The 20,769-nt window shown below is 38.6% G+C and overlaps 1 protein-coding gene across 10 annotated transcripts; it reads left to right on the plus strand.

The window, feature by feature from the left end:
- Positions 1-9,241: 9,241 nt before the first annotated feature.
- LOC130556653 (fibrous sheath CABYR-binding protein-like) lies at positions 9,242-20,222 on the plus strand. Of its 10 annotated transcripts, none has more exons than XM_057337854.1 (28): positions 9,242-9,778; positions 10,945-11,829; positions 12,923-13,002; positions 13,201-13,276; positions 13,356-13,391; positions 13,499-13,534; positions 13,619-13,698; positions 13,920-13,980; positions 14,071-14,162; positions 14,369-14,444; positions 14,532-14,606; positions 14,825-14,881; positions 14,967-15,058; positions 15,201-15,272; positions 15,467-15,626; positions 15,713-15,807; positions 15,935-16,037; positions 16,100-16,215; positions 16,351-16,482; positions 16,570-16,649; positions 16,809-16,893; positions 16,981-17,072; positions 17,187-17,275; positions 17,363-17,452; positions 18,273-18,357; positions 18,445-18,539; positions 18,683-18,763; positions 18,852-20,222. In XM_057337854.1, the coding sequence occupies exons 2-20, from the start codon at positions 11,711-11,713 to the stop codon at positions 16,581-16,583; spliced, it is 1,572 nt and encodes a 523-aa protein (XP_057193837.1). In that variant the 5' UTR covers positions 9,242-9,778; positions 10,945-11,710; the 3' UTR covers positions 16,584-16,649; positions 16,809-16,893; positions 16,981-17,072; positions 17,187-17,275; positions 17,363-17,452; positions 18,273-18,357; positions 18,445-18,539; positions 18,683-18,763; positions 18,852-20,222. The 10 variants fall into 10 exon arrangements, with proteins under 10 accessions (XP_057193837.1, XP_057193836.1, XP_057193838.1 ...); XM_057337853.1 differs by having other exon boundaries at positions 9,242-9,380; positions 9,552-11,829; XM_057337855.1 differs by having other exon boundaries at positions 9,242-9,380; positions 11,645-11,829.
- Positions 20,223-20,769: the final 547 nt, after the last annotated feature.

Here is a 20,769-nt window from a genome sequence, read left to right on the forward strand (position 1 = left end):
GTGATGTTTGTTATAAGTTTAAATGTTATATATTAAATTAATCCGTCCTGTACTGGTTAATAAACAATAAAAGACGCTAATGAAAAATCTAATTTCCATTTAATCGAATAAAATGTGATAGAAACTGGTATCGTTTACAGAATAGGTGGCATTGCCAAACATCACTGGTTTATACAGTGGCGTATTCTGGACGGAAAACGGAACATGTTTAGAGTTTGCTATGATCTTTATGACAGGTTTTATCTTCATAAATTTGACAGGGTGCGGGGCACAGGCTGCCACTGGTCGCGTCTGGGAGTTTTTCTCCACACAGCGTGAGCGCACAAGCACGATTCCCTGGAGAGGAAATTAAGCAATGTTCTCACAGCACCGTAAATTGATGATATGAAATCGTTTATTTGCTAAGGCTTTTCTGGAGGACCCTATCTTAATAAAAGAAGAATTCTGTGCATCAGTTATTTGCTTTGAATGAACACGGGCCATTACATAACTGCAGATTGAGTGGAAAAAGGACAAAGGCCCTCGACTCCATCCTCCTCCTTAGAAAACAAAACTAGTATGTGAAAAGCACTAGTGTAGAGAAGTCAACGTAAGATAATTCATGGAGGCAAAGTGCCGCACACAGCCATTTTATTTTGATTCCTGGTTGCCATGATACCACTCACTAAAAAGAAGTTATTTATCTGAGTCTAACGTGCAATTTATTGGAGAAGAGAAAACAATGTAATTTAACTTTATGCTTTCCTATCATAGCTGATATGCATTTTAATAAACCTAACACTTCTTCAGCACTTTTGACATAATGTAAATCATGCCATCTGATAACATGGGGACAAATAACAAATGTGCATACAAAAGCCTTAAATTCGCAGGATAAAGAAATGCCAAACTAAACTTGACGTTGAAGTTAATCCATCATGGAAAATCTGTGCTGTCTGGTTTAACAATCCTTAGATCATCAAGTGATAGCTAGCAAAACGGAAGGCTTCTGTTTGTACAACAACCTCACTGTGGGAACCATAAATATCTCCCACTCTACAAACCTTCTTAATCTCTAATCTTTGGCTGAAATTGGAAGGAAATGGGGAATAGACTGGGCACTACAACTTTCTCTTTGTATAACAGCATTCATGGTAATTGGTAATTATGTACAATACAATTAAAGGGGTCATATGGCGTGAATACATGTTTTTCTGTGTCTTTGGAATGTTATAAGTTGCCCATGCATGTATTAGACACGTACAATTGCAAAAATGAAAGTGTCGGAACAAAAGATGCATTCTATCTAAAAGCAAATGCTCACCCAGACCTGCCTGAAACGCCTCGTGTAACCACACCCCCACAAATCCACGTCAGTTCGTGGTGAGTTGACTAAGATGTCAACCCAATGTATACGCAAGTAAGGTGGGCGTACCTGTCAGTACAATTGCTTTGGAACCTGATTCTCCAAATATGGTAAGAGGTGTTACATTTCCGTCACATGCTTGCAGTATTCGACCAATCACTATGCACTGGTTGACTGGCCAATCATAGCACACCTCGCTTTTCAGAGCGTTGAGCTTTGTTAAAAATCTGTGCGTTTCAGAGAGGCGGGGCAAAGAGGAGATACAAACATGCACGGTAAGTGGAAAATACAGCGTTTTTGAACCTTAAATCGTGTATACACTTTGTATTACATCTAAAACAAATGATAATGTTCATTTTAGCCGTGTCATACGACCCCTTTAATGTTATTAATGTGATTATTGTTAAGAGAAAAATATGTACTGTAAATACATTCAGGAACTTTACATTACAGGGATATTTCAGAGGCAAAAAAAATTCCCCATGTATTACTCACCCTCAAGGCATCCTGACTGAATATGACTTTTTTCTTGATGAATAATGCAGTCGGAGTTATAATACCACGTATCATTTTTCTTCCAAGCGGTAGAATGGGAGTGAATGGGGGGCAATTTTTGAAGCTCCAAAAAGTGCATCCATTGATCAAAGAGCGGCTCGACACGGCTCCGTGGTCTTAACAAAGGTCTTCTGAAGCGAATCCATGCGTTTGTTTAAGAGAAATACCCATATTGAGAGCGCTATTAACGTTAATGTCTAGCTTCCGTTATCCCTCGGCTGCGTGTGAACCTGAGGCTTGTTTTACAAGCAAATGACGGTGACGAAAGCTCCCGCACAGAGGAGATGGTATCCTATTGGATCAAAACGAAAAATGTCGCGTTCGTCATCGGAAATTGCGACACGCCTGCGTCATTTGCTGGAAAAAACAAGCCTCAGGTTCACAAATTTTGTTTTGCCTCTGAAATATCCCTTTAATGGCAAATCTGTCTTTATTTAATGAATATGCCAATTTTAAAATGTGTTCAATATGACGTCTATACCTTACAAATTAATTATATAGGAATATAATGGAAAATATTAAGCAATATGTAAAATAATTCTACTACAATTGAAATCAACTGTTTGGCAATATACGGAAAGCATAAATTCTTTACATATTATTAAATATAATGTTATATAGCAACGATGTATATTATTTTATGTACTTTCCATTATACATTAAATGATTTAATACAGTGGTTCTCAAACTGTGGTACGCGTACCACTAGTGGTACTTGAAGAGACCCCGGTTGTACGTGACATGACGGAAAATTAAAGATTCTACATCAATTTACATTTCGTGTTTTAAATACTATTTCAAATGTTTAATACATGATTGATAAATATGGAATACATCTCAGCCTATGTGAAATTTTAAAATAGTTGTATTAATTATTGTTTATTTATCATTGGTCGATGTAACTCAGGTGCGTGACAGGCAGCTCAAATACAGAGCGGGAGCAGACAGGTACAGTGGCTTGCAAAAGTATTCATCCCCCTTCATTTTATTGACATTTTGTTATGCTGCTGCCTTATCTTAAACTACTTTAAATGATTATTTTTTTTACATTAATCTACACTCCATGCACAATAATGACAAAACAAAAAACTGATTTTTGACAGCTTTGCAAATTTATTAAAAATAAAAAACAAAAATAAGTACATTGCAAGTATTCATACCCTCAACTCAGAAAATGGTTATAGTATGGGATGAATTTGATCTCAAAATGATTTCATTTTGATATTAAATTCATCCCATATTATAGCGCCTTTACAGACTCAAATCTTTTTGGGTATGATGTGAAAAGCTTTACACATCTGCATTTGGCAATTTTCTGTCATTCTTCTCCTCAGATCCTCTCAAACTCTGTCAGGTTGGATGGAGATCATCAGTAGACAGACATTTTCAGGTTTCTACAGAGATGTTCAGTTGGGTTCAAGGACTAGCTGGGCCACTCAAGGACATAGACAGAGTTGTCCATAAGCCACTCTTGCATTGTTTAAGTTGTGTGCTTAGGATCATTGTCATGTTGGAGAATGAACCTTCTGCCCTGTCCGAGGTTCTGAATGTTCTGGGCTAGGTTTTCATGATCATTATCTCCGTATTTTGTGTACAGTCCCTGAAGCTGAAAAACACCCACATCATGATGCTGTTTCCACTACACTTTACTGTTAAGACGGTATTGTACAGGTGTTGAGCAGTGCTTGTTTTTCTCCAGACATGATGCATGAATCTGAGATTCATCAGACCAGAATATCTTGTTTCTGACAGTTTGAAAGATTCGTTGAAGTACGTTTTTGCATATTTCAAGTTTCCATGTGTCTTCACTGAGCAAAGGCTTGAGTCTGGCCACTAAGCCATAAAGCCCAGATTGGTGGAGTGTTGCAGTGATATTTGTCCTTCTGTAAGTTTCTCCCATCTCCATATATGATCATGGAGCTCAACCAGAGTAATCATCAGCTTCTTGGTCACCGATCTAACCAAGACCCTTCCTCATCGATGGCTCAGTTTGGACAGGAGGTCAGCTCAAGTAAGAGATCTGGTGGTTCCAAACCTCTTTCATTGAGGATTAATGGAGGCTACATGCTTTTGTGAACCTTCAATACAGCAGATTTTTTTCAGAAGTCTTCCCCAGATCTGTGCCTTGATATAATCCTGTCTCATAGCTCTACTGGCAGTTCTTTTGACCTCATGTCTTGGTTTTTACTTTGATATGCATTTTCAGCTGTTGCACCCTTTATAGAGAGGTATGTGCCGCTCCAAATCATACTTATTCAATTGAATTTGCCACAGGTTAACTCCACTCGAAGTGTATAAACATCAACAAGCAAAACTAATTATTCTGAGCTAAATTTCAAGTGTCCCAGAAAAGGGTATGAATACTTATGCAATGCACTTATTTTTGTTTTTTATTTTTAATAAATTTGCAAAAGCTGTCAAAAATCCGTTTTTTGTTTTGTCATTATTGTGCATGGAGTGTAGATTAATGTAAAAAAATAATCATTTAAAGTAGTTTAAGATAAGGCAGCAGCATAACAAAATGTGAATAAAATGAAGGGGGATGAATACTTTTGCAAGCCGCTGTAGGTGCTTGTGAATCCCTCACTCTCTCTCTTCCGACGAGCTGCATGCAAATGAAGTTTCTTATGTATTTCTGCACTTGAACTGCTTTTAAAGCTGTTGCTGTAAGTGCTAATTCAACACGCGTCTGCATCTACTCTAGGTTAAATCACTGAAGCACACGTTACGATTTAGTTTTGACGTGCTGCTTTGACAAAAGCTGCTGCAGTAAAATGTAAGTCTCTGTTTGTTATGTGCAGCTGTTCTCTTGATGTTTAAGTTTACGTATATTTATTTATCTTCTGTGTTAAATTTTCTTTCCACATTGTTTGTCTTTAATATAAGTTTGTAATCTTCTCTAAGTCCCCACAAAGTTAATAAATTCCCCATAAAAGTCATTTACAGAGCCCCGTTTACAGTGCACTACACTACAGAAAGGTGTTTTGTGTCCACTATTACTGCTGACTAACTTGAAAAACATATTCTTTAGTTTGAAAACAGCTGGTAAATAAAAGAGTGTTTTTATTATTATTATTAATAATAATACATTAGAATTGGAGGACCAGGTGTAAAGATAAAGATCACAGCTTTACTATTAATTGAAGTGATTTTCTATGGCGGTCATTAGGTGGTACTTGGAACCAGGGGCGGAGCTACGGGTCAGGTACCCAGTCAGAGCCAAGAAAATTATTTTTAATATTATTCAATATTATATTTTACCCTTAATTCAAAATTTTGCATAAATCAAATAAATACATTTGAATTGTTTGTTTATTAATAATATTAATAATAATATCCACATTTTATTAAGAATGCGCTCACATGATGTCAGTTACGTTACGGCCCTATATGCTGTGCGCTAATATCGCTGTCTGTTGATTCTCTTTCTATGATTATTTAAACATGGCTATCCATGCGACAATGACGCTGAAGAAACACACACTGGGGCACCTGGAAATGAAGGTGAAATACACAGCAACATCCAATGAGTTGAGTGCTTGCGTGCTTCGGCCTCCACTGATATTCTCACTCCACTGGCTTCCGAATTGGTAAATCGATATCGTCCACCTCTAGACCTGTCACATAGCTGATCGCACTCCGCTTGCGCTTGTCACCAGATTTCAGTCTATTTATTCGCTCTCTTTGTTTTGGCTTTAGGTTAAGGTTAAGTAACCGTTACGGATTTCCCCTTGCATGACTCTTGCCTGGCCTTGACCTCAGTCCTGAACTGTCCCCAGGTTTCGTTCGTCCGGTGATTTCCCACCTGTTTGACCTCTGACTCTGCATGGCCGGTTTCACAGACAAGGCTTAAGACTAGTCCCAGACTAAAATTAATGTTTGACCTGTCTAAACTGAAAAAAACTGCCCTGACATACCTGAAAATATGTCAGTGACATTGTTTTGTCTCAAGATGCAAACCAGTAATGTTTTTTTCTGCAGCATTTTTATAAAAGTGCCTTAAATATCCTAATTTAACTAAGGTCTAGTCCTGGTTTAAGCTAAGCCTTGTCTGTGAAACCGGGCCTAAAAGTGTTAAAAATTCTATATAAATTAAATGCATCAAGATCTAAATTAGCTCTTACATTTGTAGTAAATTAAATATTTTTAAATACAAAAAGAAAAGAAAAATACATTACATTCACTTGGGTGTATTATTGAAATTACGCTTTGAGGTTTAATTACACAGTAGGCCTTGTGTAAGTAAAAAAAAAAACTATTACTATACTTTACTCATGTATGGGATTTATGAGTAATTCCTTTTTTTTATTTTGTAGCTTTAACCCCTTTTTTATTATTTTAAATTCATTATTGTAGCTGCGTACGAGTGTACTTATTTTCAATCCATGTGATCATCTTTATTTAGATTTTTAAATGGGTTGGTGGGTACACTTTTGTCTTATTCTTATTTGTCGTTCTATACATACTAGAATCACGTATTGTTAAATTGAATAACATCAATTGAACTTGCCATACCAACATTTAATGAATTGCATTTGACACTACAATGGGACAGAACACGGTACATCAATTTTTCTTAAAAATTACGCCAGTTGAAAGGGTGATGCGAATTATTCCGGCCCCAATTTTACAGGCCGACCTATCATCTACTTTCTGTATCCTTCTCTTCTTGGAACAACTAATTTTATTAAAGGTGGTACTTGATCTGAAAAGTTTGAGAACCACACTATTTTGGCAGTTAAAGGGATAGTTCACCCAAAAATGATAATTCTGTTATGAATTACTCACCCTCAAGTTGTTCCAAACCATATTTAGTTTTGTTTGGTTGAACATAAAGAAAGATATTTGGAAGAATGTTAGCAACTTAGATTTCTGGGGCATCATTGAGTACCACAGTAGGTAAAATTACTGTATACTTTTTTTTGTTCTGTTGAACACAAAATTTGATATTTAGAAGAATTTAGGGGGAAAACAGTTCTTTTTAAAAATATCTTACTTTGTGTTTAACAGAACATAGAAATTTATACAGGTTTGGAACAACTTGAGGTTGAGTAATTCATGAGAGAATTTTCATTTTTGGTGGAGTATCCCTTTAATATATAGAAAATATATTTTCTTTGCATAAGGGGAAAGCCATTAGCATTAGTAAAGCCATTAGTATCTTTCCTTCCTGAAGAATGTAAACACTGGCTCTGTTGTTTTCATACCATTGCTGTGTTTGTTTAAGCCGTCTGACGTATTCATTTTTTACTCAAACAAGGGCGTAACTTTAGGGCGCCATTACCTGTTTCTCCAAACAATGGAGGACATTGAACAGAATGAACAGGGGGTTAAGGGTGTTTAGGAAACCTAGATACTCGATTCAACAATGTTGTCTGGTTCCACTGGTACAGCAAAAATTACAAACTGTACCTTTAAAATACAAAAAAACACATAATTCTTAATTGCTTTTTTGTTGCTTTGCGTCTTCAATTATAATCATGCACATCGATGCCTGGAGCACAACAGAAATTGCCTACGTGAGTTTTCACCCTGAGCTTGTACAGCTCGACTTAAAAACACTCAAGCTCTTCATGCTACTATTATAATGATGAAGCGTGTCTTTAAAGCTGTTGTTGTTCAAACGGAATGTGTTGAGCATTCCGCATCGTCAAAAAGTTGTGATGAGCACATCAGCAAGCTCTTTTAGCACAAATATGGTTTGATCAAGGCTGTGTGACCAAGTGGGCATTTTGGGGCTAAAAACACAGTTCGTCCTAAAATGAAAATTCTTGCATCATTTACTCACCCTCATGTCATTTCAAACCTGTATGACTTTCTTTCTTCTGAAAAACACAAAAGAAGATATTCTGAAGAATGATGGTAACCAAACAACACTGGCCACCGTTGACTTCAACTGTACAGTATGGACACAAAACCAGTAAGACATTTCTCAAAATATCCTCTTTTGTGTTGCACAGAAGAAAAAGTCACACAGGTTTTGAATGTCTTAAGGATGACTATATGATGACAAATTTGACATTTGTGGGTGAACTATCCCTTTAAGGCTATACAAATACAGTGCCAAAGTGGCAAAAAGCGGCACAGAACATATTATATGCACATTAAATGTAACAGACTAGTTTGCTTGCAAGTTTAATTGCAACAGAGTCTGCTACCAACATCTTGAATGCATCTGTATTGTGTTCCACAAGTTTTTTTTTACTGCTTTTGGGCACAATTTTCAAAGGCAGTATGATATCAATCTTTACATAGAGTTGTGGATGGGAAAATAACTATTTATCAATTTACTGCTCCCTGCTGTGACTACGAAACTCACTACCCTGGCGAAAAGACTCATCTTGCGCCAGCATGAATATCCATGCTGGGTCGGTCTGGCTTTGGTGCTTTCAATCTGTAATATATATAATATGGTACATAAAAGATTTCACATCTGTTTTTATATTATTTGAAAATATCCAAAATTGCCAAGGAAACAGTGAACACTGCCAATGATGACATATTAGGAATGAGAAATGGAAGCTGATGTGCAGGGCTGACTGTGAAAGCTCTAATTCACAGGAGATGGAAGCTCCTAAGCCCAGTGGAACAAGGTCACTGGACAGAACAGTGTTTCTTTTTCACAGGGGACCAGCAGTGAGCCTTTTCCCACGCTTGGAGTGGAAAGAACCAAGGACAGTGCCTTAAATATCAGCTTAATTATTATACAATTTATTATAAATAAATTTGAATGCACCAAGGAAAGGGCTTACAAGTTTTCCTGCCATGCAGTCATTATGCTCATACGTGAAAATAGCCTGGACATTACTGACGGTATGCTAGTCATGAGGGGACACAGATGACTCAGAAGCAGTGGCTGGATGTCACAGAAAATTTGCCATAAACAAAAGTGACACGATGGGACAGACCGTGCCTGATTTGTAAAGTATTCCTGGAATACTCATTCTTAACAGCACCAGGGGACTGTGTTTCTCAGTGCGCACAGAACATCCCTCGACCTGTATATCCTGCTCACAAAGGGTCAAATGAGGCAAAAGACACATTCTTTTCACAGGCTCCTTGGCAATTGTTAGAGCTGGCATCATAAATCAATTGTTTCATTTCTTCAGATCATATGGGAAGTATTAAGAAAAAGCAACAAGCAAAAGGAAACCCGAGTCATCATTATTAAACAATATATTATATATGATACATTTAGTAGCTGATTATGCACTTACAAAACAGTCCAGCTCAAGTTTGATGGATGACTGCACCGCAACAGTAGCCGAATGATGTGGTGACTGTTTTGTTTGAAATATGCTGCCCTCTGCTGACGCAAACAATGCAAATACAACATTACGTTTTATTACAGTCAATTACGTCTTCACATGGCTTATATGTAATACTGTAGACATACTTATCTCTGTTGTTATTTATTTCATAGTTTTCGAGTGTCACATTCTCATAGGAACACTCACCTGGCCGGCCAGTGTTTTAACAGGTTTGTCTAGCCAAACTGCTGTATAACGTTAGATGTTGTTCAATCGGATGCTTAATTTTGAATAATTTAAATCACAGTAATGGTTTCTCTGATATTTAAAAAATGTGTTTATTGGATTTATGTCATAGGATATTGTGTTAACCCAAACAAATATTGCTTCCCTTGCTACAGTGACCCAGCTAACGTTAGCTTAATAGCACGATTTGTTGTGACAGCCCTTCACGTTCCAAACGGCAGAAGTATTGACCCATATAGATTTAAAATACATACAACTTATATCTATACTTTTACGATTGCATTCTTGCGGCATTATACGTTTATACATTTTCTGGAGATTGATATAAACATCCCCAAAGTGGACGATACTGAATGATTGAATTACCGTTATTGCGCGAGAGGTAAGAAATTATCTTGTCTTTTTAATATTTATTTATCTCTTTAAACTTAAAATGACATATATTTTTCACTGTATCCCATAGGTCACACTTATAATAACTTTAAACTATAATTAAATAATAACTTATTATATAATCATGTTTTGCATGAAAAGCGTTAGCCTGGAAAGTGCGAGTGTGTGTCCAGTAGCAAAAAGGATTTAACAACCCAGCTGTTGATTGTTAGTGCATGTCTGCATTGCGCATGCGTTTTCGCACATAATGCACTAGTGACTGAGTAAACTGCGCCACCTACAGAAATACGCGTGCAGTAAAGTAATGTAAAATTGTTGAAATTGCATGGACTGTCTACCAAAAAGTTGCACTTTAAAAATGGATTTTGTACATTAAAATCGATGAGAGTGAGATGCAATTAGCATTCCTGTCCATATATGTGGGCCTAAATGCAAGAGAGAGTTTGGTGACATTGCTAAAGAAAATCAAGAAACAGGAACTTAAACACAAATCTTAATTCTTCCTTAGCTTTTTAAGATTCTTAATCATTTCAGTTATTTTCTCATAGACCCATTTTGTCAGGGAAGGGATTTCATGTCAAATGTACTTGTATAATCCTGTACCATAATAATACCATATTGTTGTGTTGTTGCTAATCTCCCACTAGGAGGCAATATTGCATAAAAAAGTCTGACAGTCAAGGATGCAACGTTTAATATATGCTCTACCCATACTATTAATAGAGTATGGACACAGCAATTTTTTTTTTTCAAATCAATTACAATAATCTATTTTTTAATTAAATGTATTCTATAATGTCTACAATAGTGGGTTGACTATGTGCTTGTGAACAAAAAAAGTAGCGCATTCATATGGGAAATCAACATCAAGGTGAAATTTACGGGCACATATGGCTTCTTGTGCGTCAGTTCTTTACATAAAGACCGACCATTGCGGAATCGCCATCACTGCAGCACACTGGGTGTGGGCCAGGCACGTCCTTGATGCCGTGTGACTCATCACGCGCACTGTTTTATTTAAGATATCTGAAGACGTGGGCCATCAGACATGACCCAAGTTTGTGAATAGGCTGTTTAGCTAGGTGCTTGATGTATCAATTATTACAGACACGTGTATATTTGTTCGGTGACTATGCTGGGCTCTTACGTTTGCAGATCTCACTATCACACAGCAATGTTTGCAAAAGACAAAAACGATGAATACTCTTCGAAGCTACGACGTAGGCAATACTACGGAGCCCGTCTGATCACCCCTCGGAGAAAAAAAAACAAGACCCTCAAATCGGTGGCCACACTTTTGTAATTCGTTCCCTCAGTTTAAAAATCCGTACTCACAGTTTCTAAAACTGTTCCCACAGTTTACAAAACCGTGCTCTCGGATTAATAAACTGTACCCACGAGTTTCCAATCCGTGCTCTCGGTTTTTATAACCGTCCCCTCAGTTTTTGAAATCTACGGAGCCCCTCTAATCACCCCTCGGAGAAAAAAAAACAAGACCCGCAAATCCGTGGCCACAGTTTTGTAATTCGTTCCCTCAGTTTAAAAATCCGTACTCACAGATTCTAAAACTGTTCCCACAGTTTACAAAACCGTGCTCTCGGATTAATAAACTGTACCAACGAGTTTCCAATCCGTGCTCTCGGTTTTTAAAGGGGAGGTTGTTTGATAGTTGATACAGTTCTCTGAGGTCTTTATAAAAGAGATGTGACATTTTTCGGTCAAAATACTTCAAGGATGAAGCACAACGCCACTATTTTTACCTTGCAAAAACCGCATTCTCAAGAATGGCCGCTTCTGAGCGCTTCTTCCGTATGATGATGATGGGCACTTGATAACCACACCCCCAACTTCACAGAGGTGTGTCCACGTCCGTACATTCTACCATACCATAGAAACCGTAAGCGTAAATCCTAAGCAAGAGATGGCTGCTGGCGGAGACGAAGCGGTTCAACCTTATATGTTTGAGCCAAAGTCGGACACAGAAGAAGAGGCATCCGAACAAGCTGTACAAGTTCGGATTGGACAAGATGTGTCTACATGGTAAGTTTTTTTACAAACTTAAATCTTCAAAACTGTTTTCAACAGTCACGTAGTCAAAACGGTTCAGCTCGTAACAAACCGTGTTGTACTGCTATGATTACATCATACTAACGTTATGTGTTTCGCTAAAACAAGTGCACGCATATTAGTTTGTCTATGTAACGATGATCATATGCTAGGCTTGTTGTTTTTGCTTTATTGCAAGTTACGTAAACACAATGACGCTGTTACCGTCATGTTACACAAGTTAATTGCGCTAATGTTGTTGGTGACCTATAGTACTAGTTAACTCTAACTCTTTCCAGAGGATTCCCATTAAAAATAATATAAAATAAACCATCAAATCATATGCACATATTCCTATACATATTGCTATTGAGCTTTAAATAATGGTATATTTGTGTATGAGACCATTATACACATAGGAATGTCTGACACACACATGAACACTTTACAGTTAGTCAGGGAAGTCATTCCCTTTAAATGCTATTGAGCTTTATAATTTGTATATTTATGTATGAGCCCATACAGCAGTGAAACACAGGAATATTTGCATTTGATTTAACAGTTTATTACAATCAGTAATAAAGGTGTGCATTATATCTCACACACACATGAACACTGTACAGTTAGTCTTGTGGCTATAAATCATTCCCTTTAAATGCTTTTGAAGTTGAAAAAAGGTATTTTAATGTGTATGTAACTTTGAAATGGTCCCTAAATTCACGAATATCGAAAGTTTACTTTATGCCAGTGAAACGCGGCAATGAACGCATGCTTTGTATGCGCCACGCGCTCGGTATAAACACATTAAGACAATTTATAATATAATCTAAAATAAAACAGTATACAATATTTGTTAATGTTCCTGTAGGAGCTTGTTCTGTTGACAGACAGAGGCTTCAATTCTGCGAGTAGGCTACAGTTTGCAAAACTGTGCGAATGGATTGCGAAAGCGTGGGCACAGATTATGAATTTGTGGGTACAGATTTAAAAAACTGAGGGGACGGTTTTAAAAACCGAGAGCACGGATTGGAAACTCGTGGTGCACGAATGTTTGCAGAAACAATACTTACAGTGCTTGTATTTTTAGGCAGGAGAGTTCTACGCAGAGACAGATGGACAAATCTGAGTCCCGGGCACCTCCAGCAGCTGCTGCAGCTCCAATCACAGGTAATGGAAAATATCACGAAATGACCTTGGACCAAAAATATCATATCTCTTTTATTTTTATAACTGTTTTTGGTAGCATGTTTCTTAGTGTGTGAGTCAAATTTAGAAGAACTTGTTTTTAGATCTGTATTTAAAGAGATCAATCATTAGATGAACCGGTGTGTCAGGTGTTTATCTAGTCTGATTTGTTCTCAACAGCTCCCTCACAAGGAAAAGAGGTTGGAGGACAACAGATGGCAACAAAGCCCTCCATTGCACCAGATTCTCCACCTCAGTAAGTTAAACAAATTTATTTATACACATCAATCTATATGCTTGAAACTTAAAATAAGTTCAAGTTCTTGTATTTCTAGGGTTCAACGTCCTGCCTGGGGAGTTTCTCTGCCTCCGTGAGTTGAACACATTCTCTTGATTTATACACATCGATCTATATGCTTGAAACTTTAAATAATGCTTGAATACATGTACATGAATACATGAATACTTGTGTTTGTAGGGGTCAATGCTCTTTCTGGGAAACTTTTCCTCCTCAGTGAGTTAAATATTCTCTTGTTTTATACGCATCAATGTAAGTGCACAAATGTTTACACAATACTTACAATATTTGTATTTTTAGGCAGAAGAGTTGTTTGCAGGGACAAAGGGACAAATCTGAGTCCCAGGCACCTCCAGCAGCTGCTGCTGTTCCAAGAGCAGGTAAAATAAAAAATCATTTGTGTGTTATTACATCTGACCAAAACCATCAATGCTCTTTTATTTTTAAAACTGTTTTGATCTTACTTTTGCTAGCATGTTTCTTAGTAGGTTAGTGAAATTAGAACAGATGGTAAACCTGTTATTATTTATCTGTATTTAAATATATCAATCATTGGATGAAAAGGTGTATCAGGTGTTCTACTTTGATTTGTTCTCAACAGCTTCACCACAAAGTCAGGAGAGTGTTGGACAAGAGAAGTCCACAAAAGCTTCTCCACCTCAGTAAATTGAACAAATTCTCTTGATTTACACACACCAATCTAAGTGCTTGAATGTTTGCAGAAACAATACTTACAGTGCTTGTATTTTTAGGCAGGAGAGCTCTACAAAAAAACAGGATAAACCAGATCCAGCCAAAATGGAGTCCCGGGCACCACCAGCAACGGCTGCTGTTACAAAACCATGTAAAGGGAAAAAATCATTTGTATGTCATGACATCTGACCAAAACCATCAATGCTCTTTTATTTTTAAACTGATGTCGGTAGCATGTTTCTTAGTGTGTGAGTGAAATTTAGAGCAACTTGTTTTTATAGATCTATATTTAAAGATATCAATCGTTGGATGAACAGGTGTATCAGGTGTTTATCTACTCTGATTTATTGTCAACAGCTTCACCAGAAAGGCAGGAGAGTGTTGGACAAGAGACGGCCACAAAACCTGCAGTCGCACCAGCTGCTCCACCTCAGTGAGTTAAATAAATTCTCTTGATTTAAACACATCAATCTAAGTGCTCAAAACTTTGCAGAAACAATACTTACAATGCTATTTTTAGGCAGGAGAGCTCTACGCAGAGACAGAGGGACGAATCTGAGTCCCAGGCACCTCCAGCAGTTGCTGCTGCTCCAAGGTAAACAGGTAAAGGGAAAAATCATTTGTATGTCATCATGACATCGGACCAAAACCATCAATGCTCTTGTATTTTTAAAACTGATTTGAGAATCTTTTGGTAGCATGTTTCTTAGTGTGTGAGTAAAATTTAGTTTTTATGGATCTGTATTTAAAGATATCAATCATTGGATGAACAGGTGTGTCAAGTGTTTATCTACTCTGATTTATTCTCAACAGCTTCCCCACAACCAGAGCGTCCACAGAAGCTCCTGTCACGGCAGCTTCTCCGCCTCAGTGAGTTGAACAAATTCTCTTGATTTATACAATCCAAGTGCTTGAATGTTTGCAGAAACAAAACTTACAGTGCTTGTATTTTTAGGCTGGAGAGTTCTACAGAGACACTGGATATGAAAGTTCAGACAAAATCTGAGTCCCAGGAACCTCCAGCAGCTGCTGCTGTTCCAGAAACAGGTAAAGGAAAAATTAATTTGTATGCAATGACATCGGACCAAACATATCAATGCTATTTTATTTTTGAAACTGTTTTAAGAATCTTACTTTTGGTAGCATGTTTCTAAGTGTGTTACTGAATCTTAGAGCCACTTGTTTTTAGCTCCAGGAGATGTAGTGGACACATCCAAGATTTCGAATAAGGCCAAAAGGAGGATGAGGAAAATGAGAAATAGTAAGTTAATATATTTCTTATTTAATCAGCTCAACACTATCAATGCTCTTTCATTTTTAAAACTGTTTTAGTAGCATGTTTCTTAGTGTTTTTGTGAAATTTAGAACAACTTGTTTTTATGGATCTGTATTTAAAGATATCAATCATTGGATGAACAGGTGTGTCATTTATCTGCTCTGATTTATTCTCAACAGTTTTAAAAAGGCAGGAGACTGCTGAACAAGAGACACAGATGCAGGAAGTGAGTGAAACGCTGGAGACGGACACATCTATTGAACACCTGTGTGAGCTCCTGGATGGACTGCATCTGTCCTCTGAGCCTTCTGCCCCAGCCACACAATCTCCTGTTCTTGAGTGAGTTGAACATTTTTTTCTCAATTTATAAGTTATTGATTGTATGCAGAAATGATACTTACATTACTCATCCTCGTTTTTTTTAGGCTTCATCATATAGGGGCAAACTCCTCTGGCACATTTAACAGATTGAAGCCTCTTTGTCCAGCGACATTTATCTTCAAATTCTCACCCACATTTGGTGAGTTGTTTTATTTTGTTCTATCTGACCAACAGTATCAATGCTCTTTTATTGTTTAAAACAGTTTTGATATCAATCATTGGATGAACAGGTGTGTCATTTATCTTCTCTGATTTGTTCTCAACAGATTTTGGACCAACACAGGAGACTGACTCCCAGATGAGTGGGCAAGAAGTGTCCACGGAGACCCCTGAGACAGAAGAGCCCAGAGAAACACCTTCTCCATCTGAGTGAGTTAAACAAAACCCAAGTGCTTGAACCTTAAAATAACTTAAAGTACTGATATTTTTAGGGGTCAGGGTGCTGCCTTAGAGCCAGTGGATCATGTCGGAGATGTGTCCAGTGCATCTCCTAGAGCTTCTAAGGCGGTTAAGAAAACAAAAAGGAGGATGACAAAAACTAAAAAAAGTAAGTTATTATATTCTTTTCTAATCTGTTCAACACTCTAATCAATGCTCTTTAATTTGAAAAATCCCAATTTTTGGTCAAATATTTTACATCAGTCACTGGATGAACAGGTTTTGAATTGTAATTTGTTTTTAGCAGATTTACAACAGAGGCAAGAAGTGACTGACCCACGGGAGACAGACAATGTTGAACACTTATGTGAGCTGCTGGACGGTTACATCTTCCTTCAAAGCCCTTTGCCACAGCCACACCATCTCCCGTTCCTGAGTGAGTTGAACAAAAGAATCCTCAATTTATAAGTGCTTGAATTTATGCAGAAATGAACCTTACAGTGCTCATCCTCATATTTTTTAGGCTTCATAGAGTGACCCCATTTAACAGCATGAGGCCTCTACAGCCAGCAACATTTATTTTTAAATCATTATCCTCATCTGGTAAGTTGTTTTATTTTGTTCTATCTGACCAACAGTATCAATGCTCTTTTATTGTTTAAACTGTTTTGAGACTCTTACATTTACTTGTTTTATGGTTTTGTATTTAAAGATATCATTCATTGGATGAACAGGTTTTGATTTCTGATTTATTTTTAACAGAAATGGAAAATCTATGTCAGTGTCTGGATGACTTGCATCTGTCTCCCAAGCCCCCTGCCCAGGCCACACCATCTTCTGTTCCTGAGTGAGTTGAACAAAACTTTTATCAATTTATAAATGCTTGAATATATGCAGAAATGGTACTTAAAGGACTCATCCTTGCATTTTTTAGGCTTCATCATTTGGTGGCAAAATCCTCTGGCCCATTTAACAGACAAAGTCCTCTACAACCAGCCACATTTATTTATGAGTCATCCATATCTGGTAAGTTGTTATATTTTGTATTATTTCTGACCAACAGTATCAATGCTCTTTTATTGTTTAAAATGGTTTTGAGAATCTTACTTTTACTTGTCTTAATTTCTGATTTGTTTTAAGGAGAAATGGAACATCTTTGTCAGCGTTTGGGTGACTTGCATCTGTTTCCCAAAGCCCCCTGCCCGGGCCACACCATCTTCGGTTCCAGAGTGAGTTGAACAAAACATTTCTCAATTTATAAATGCTTGAATATATGCAGAAATGGTACTTACAGAACTCATCCTCATATTTTTTAGGCCTCATCATTTGGTGGCGAAATCCTCTGGACCATTTGACAGACAAAGGCCTCTACAACCAGCCACTTTTTTATGAGTCACCCATATCTGGTAAGTTGTTATATTTTGTATTATTTCTGACCAACAGTATCAACGCTCTTTTATTAGGGATGTAACGGTATCAACATTTCACGGTACAATAATATCTCGGTATGAAGCCCATGATACGATATTTATTGAATTTTTCTGCAGGAAAAAACAAAACAAATGAAGACTTGGAAAAATGTGTCATAAGTGTTTATTAAACAATGACTGAACATTACAATGATTTATTTATCCTCTAATCATAACTGTAGAGGTGTAAGACGGGTAAAACTCCCTTTTATAAAACAATTGCACCAGCTGGACCTTGACAAAGATCACATTTATTATTACAAATGGCTCTTCATATTAGTCGTATTCCCCGAATTGTACTTCACCGCAGTCTGGCAGTGTCTGCATATCGCTTTTTGTCTGTCTGTCACCTTTTCTCTTTTCTTGTCACGGGGAAACCGAAATGCTTCCACACATCTGATTTAAAATTCGCTTTAGGTTCCACAATTTGTAAATCCGTTTCTTTTTCTTTGCCACTAGCGACATCTGCCATTTTCGCTCAACTTGATCTGTAGCGGCAGCAAAGCGCAGAGGATGATGGGCACGCATGGGTTGATGGGAATTGTAGTTCCCGCTTCCCTAAACTCACTCCATTCGACTGAAAAAAATACACTTTGCCTGGAAGATCTATCGTCATGCGACCACGATGATATCGGAAAAAAATGCTATCTTGATACTACGATATTTATAATACCGTTACATCCCTATCTTTTATTGTTTAAAACTGTTTTGAGAATCTTACTTTTACTTGTTTTAATTTCTGATTTGTTTCAAGCAGAAATGGAACATCTTTGTCAGCGTTTGGATGACTTGCATCTGTCTCCCAAGCATCCTGCCCCAGCTACACTATCTTCTGTTCCTGAGTGAGTTGAACAAAACATTTCTCAATTTATAAGTGATTGAATGTATGCAGAAATTATACTTGCAGAACTCATCCTCATATTTTTTAGGCTTCATCATGTAGTGGCGAACTCCTCTGGCCTATTTAACAGCTTGAAGCCTCTTCATCCAGCGACATTTATCTTTGAATTATCACCCACATTTGGTAAGTTGTTATATTTTGTTCTGTCTGACGAAAATATCAGTGCTCTTTTATTGTTTGGGAACCTGTTTTAAAATCCTATTTTTTTATATCAATCATTGGATGAACGGGTGTGTCATTTATCTACTCTGATTTGTTCTCAACAGGTTTTGGACAAAAGCAGAAGAGTGGGCAAGAAAAGTCAGAGGAGCCTCCTGTGGCAGCAGACCCCAGAGCAACACCACCTTGTTAGTCAAATTTAGAATAAATTTATGAAAAAAGTTGTTTTTGCTATTCAGGTTTGTCATTTATTTACTCTTGGTTTATTTCTAGCAGCATTTCAGCAGAGTCAGAAGACAGGCGGCAGACTGAGATTTTACAATTTATGCACTCTGCTGTAAAGACAACAAGACTACATCTGACATCTTCAGCTCACTAGTACAGTGATTGGCGGTTTGTTTGTATCCCTGCACTTGCACTTCGTTTTAATATTAGTGTATTTTATTATTGTTACTTATCACTGTAGTTGCTAACTTATCCTGATATCTCAATAACCCTGTTCCTGTTATTTACTTGGAAGAGTCTAAACCAAATGTGATAGTTAACTTAACGCCGTTAACATAGCATTAGTGTGTTAGCTTGCTTTCTGTTTACACTGTGGAATATCATCTTGCCTCTAGCTTGTCTTGTGTGCTAACTGTTTCTCTTTTTAAGCGTATATACTATGATTCATCGAGTAACCTTGGTAAGTCGGAATTTCTCTTCAAACCCGGTGAGTTATGGCTTCTATTCCTATTATTGTTACTTGCACCTCATGTCATATGTTTAGCTTAGCCTTCTCTGTCAGCTGCGAGGGCTTTATATGCGATAACTGCAGGGAAATCGTCTTGGTTACGGATGTAACCTCAGTTCCCTGATGGAGGGAACGAGACGTTGTGTCGAGCCGACAGATGGGGTTCGCTCTTGAGAACCTATCAACTTCTGACTAGTTTAGAAAAGGCCAATGAAATTGCCGAATGAAATTTGCATGCCGGACTCCGCCCCCGGATATCCGGGTATAAAAGGGAGACGGCGTGCTGCATTCATTCACCTTTTTGGTCTGAGGAGCCTGAGCATCCCTCGACCGCTGCGGCGGGCGGCCAGCGTTGTGGCAAGAAGGACACGTCTCGTTCCCTACATCAGGGAACTGAGGTTACATCCGTAACCAAGACGTTCCCTTTCTGTCGGTCTCGACGTTGTGTCGAGCCGACAGATGGGGTTCCTATGGAAAACACCACAGTGCTGTGCCACGTCACAATCTCTAGCGGAGCGATGCTGACTGGCCTGGGCGAGTCAGACGTGAGTGCTAGCGCGAAATTGTAACCTTCCTGTGGAGAAGTAGGGGGTCCCAGAGCTTTTGAAGAAAAGGTGGGAAGCCCCTGCCACCGGCCGTCACGGGCGGAGGCCTTGATTCTCTAACAGCGAGAAGCCGTCCGGCACCGTAAGGGCCACTGGGTAGCATTATTCCCCCCTGGGGGAAAAACGCTACAGAGACCACTACCTACCATAGGGAGGAATTAGTGGAGACACCACATGGTCTCACCATCAGGGGAGAACTCATGGGAAAATGTGCGGACTGAAGCAGTTAACCGCAAGGTGGAGGTCCACCTAGGGAGGTCATGGGTTGCCGAGGTGGGAACCATTCATGAGGATACATCAGACGGAACCGCCCACGGGGGGTGGGGGGGTGGGTGGGGGGCTACCACGTCTGGAGCACTAGGTCCGGTTAGAGCTATGTGGTAGATAACTCAACTGTTATCCGGCCTAAGGGGGCAGGGCTGCTCTGCCCAGCCTGCCCCCAGGATGTGGGATAAAGCATAAATAGCCGCTGATCCCCCTAGAGGAAGGGGGAAGGGCTTTCGTAGGTGTATGCCCTACCAGCTGCCGGTCCTACATGTTGCCCTGCAGGACGCGAAGGTGATGGGCGTAGCCCAACCTGCAGCTCTGCAGATGTCTGCCAGAGAGGCACCCTGAGCCAGTGCCCTCCCTCCTAACGGGCAGGGGCGATCTTGAGATCGGTATGCTGTAGCGACGGCATCCACGATCCAGTGCGCCAGCCTCTGTTTGGAGACAGCCCTCCCCTTCTGCTGACCTCCAAAACAGACAAAGAGCTGCTCAGAGCTTCTGAAGCTTTGCGTGCGGTCCAAGTAGAAGCGCAGTGCGCGTACTGGACACAACATGGATGGGGTTGGGTCTTCCTCCCCGGTGGGGGAGC

The sequence above is a fragment of the Triplophysa rosa genome, linkage group LG7, assembly GCF_024868665.1.
Source record: "Triplophysa rosa linkage group LG7, Trosa_1v2, whole genome shotgun sequence".
NCBI classification, from domain to species: domain Eukaryota; kingdom Metazoa; phylum Chordata; class Actinopteri; order Cypriniformes; family Nemacheilidae; genus Triplophysa; species Triplophysa rosa.

What these genes read in the sequence shown, in the direction of transcription:
- LOC130556653 (XM_057337852.1), top strand. Translation starts at nt 11,711, where the DNA reads ATGGCTGCTGGCGGAGACGAAGCGGTTCAACCTTATATGTTTGAGCCA. An exon ending in TGCTGCAGCTCCAATCACAG is followed by an intron (nt 13,003 to 13,200) that starts GTAATGGAAAAT and finishes TGTTCTCAACAG; the next exon opens with CTCCCTCACAAGGAAAAGAG. An exon ending in GATGACAAAAACTAAAAAAA is followed by an intron (nt 16,216 to 16,350) that starts GTAAGTTATTAT and finishes ATTTGTTTTTAG; the next exon opens with CAGATTTACAACAGAGGCAA.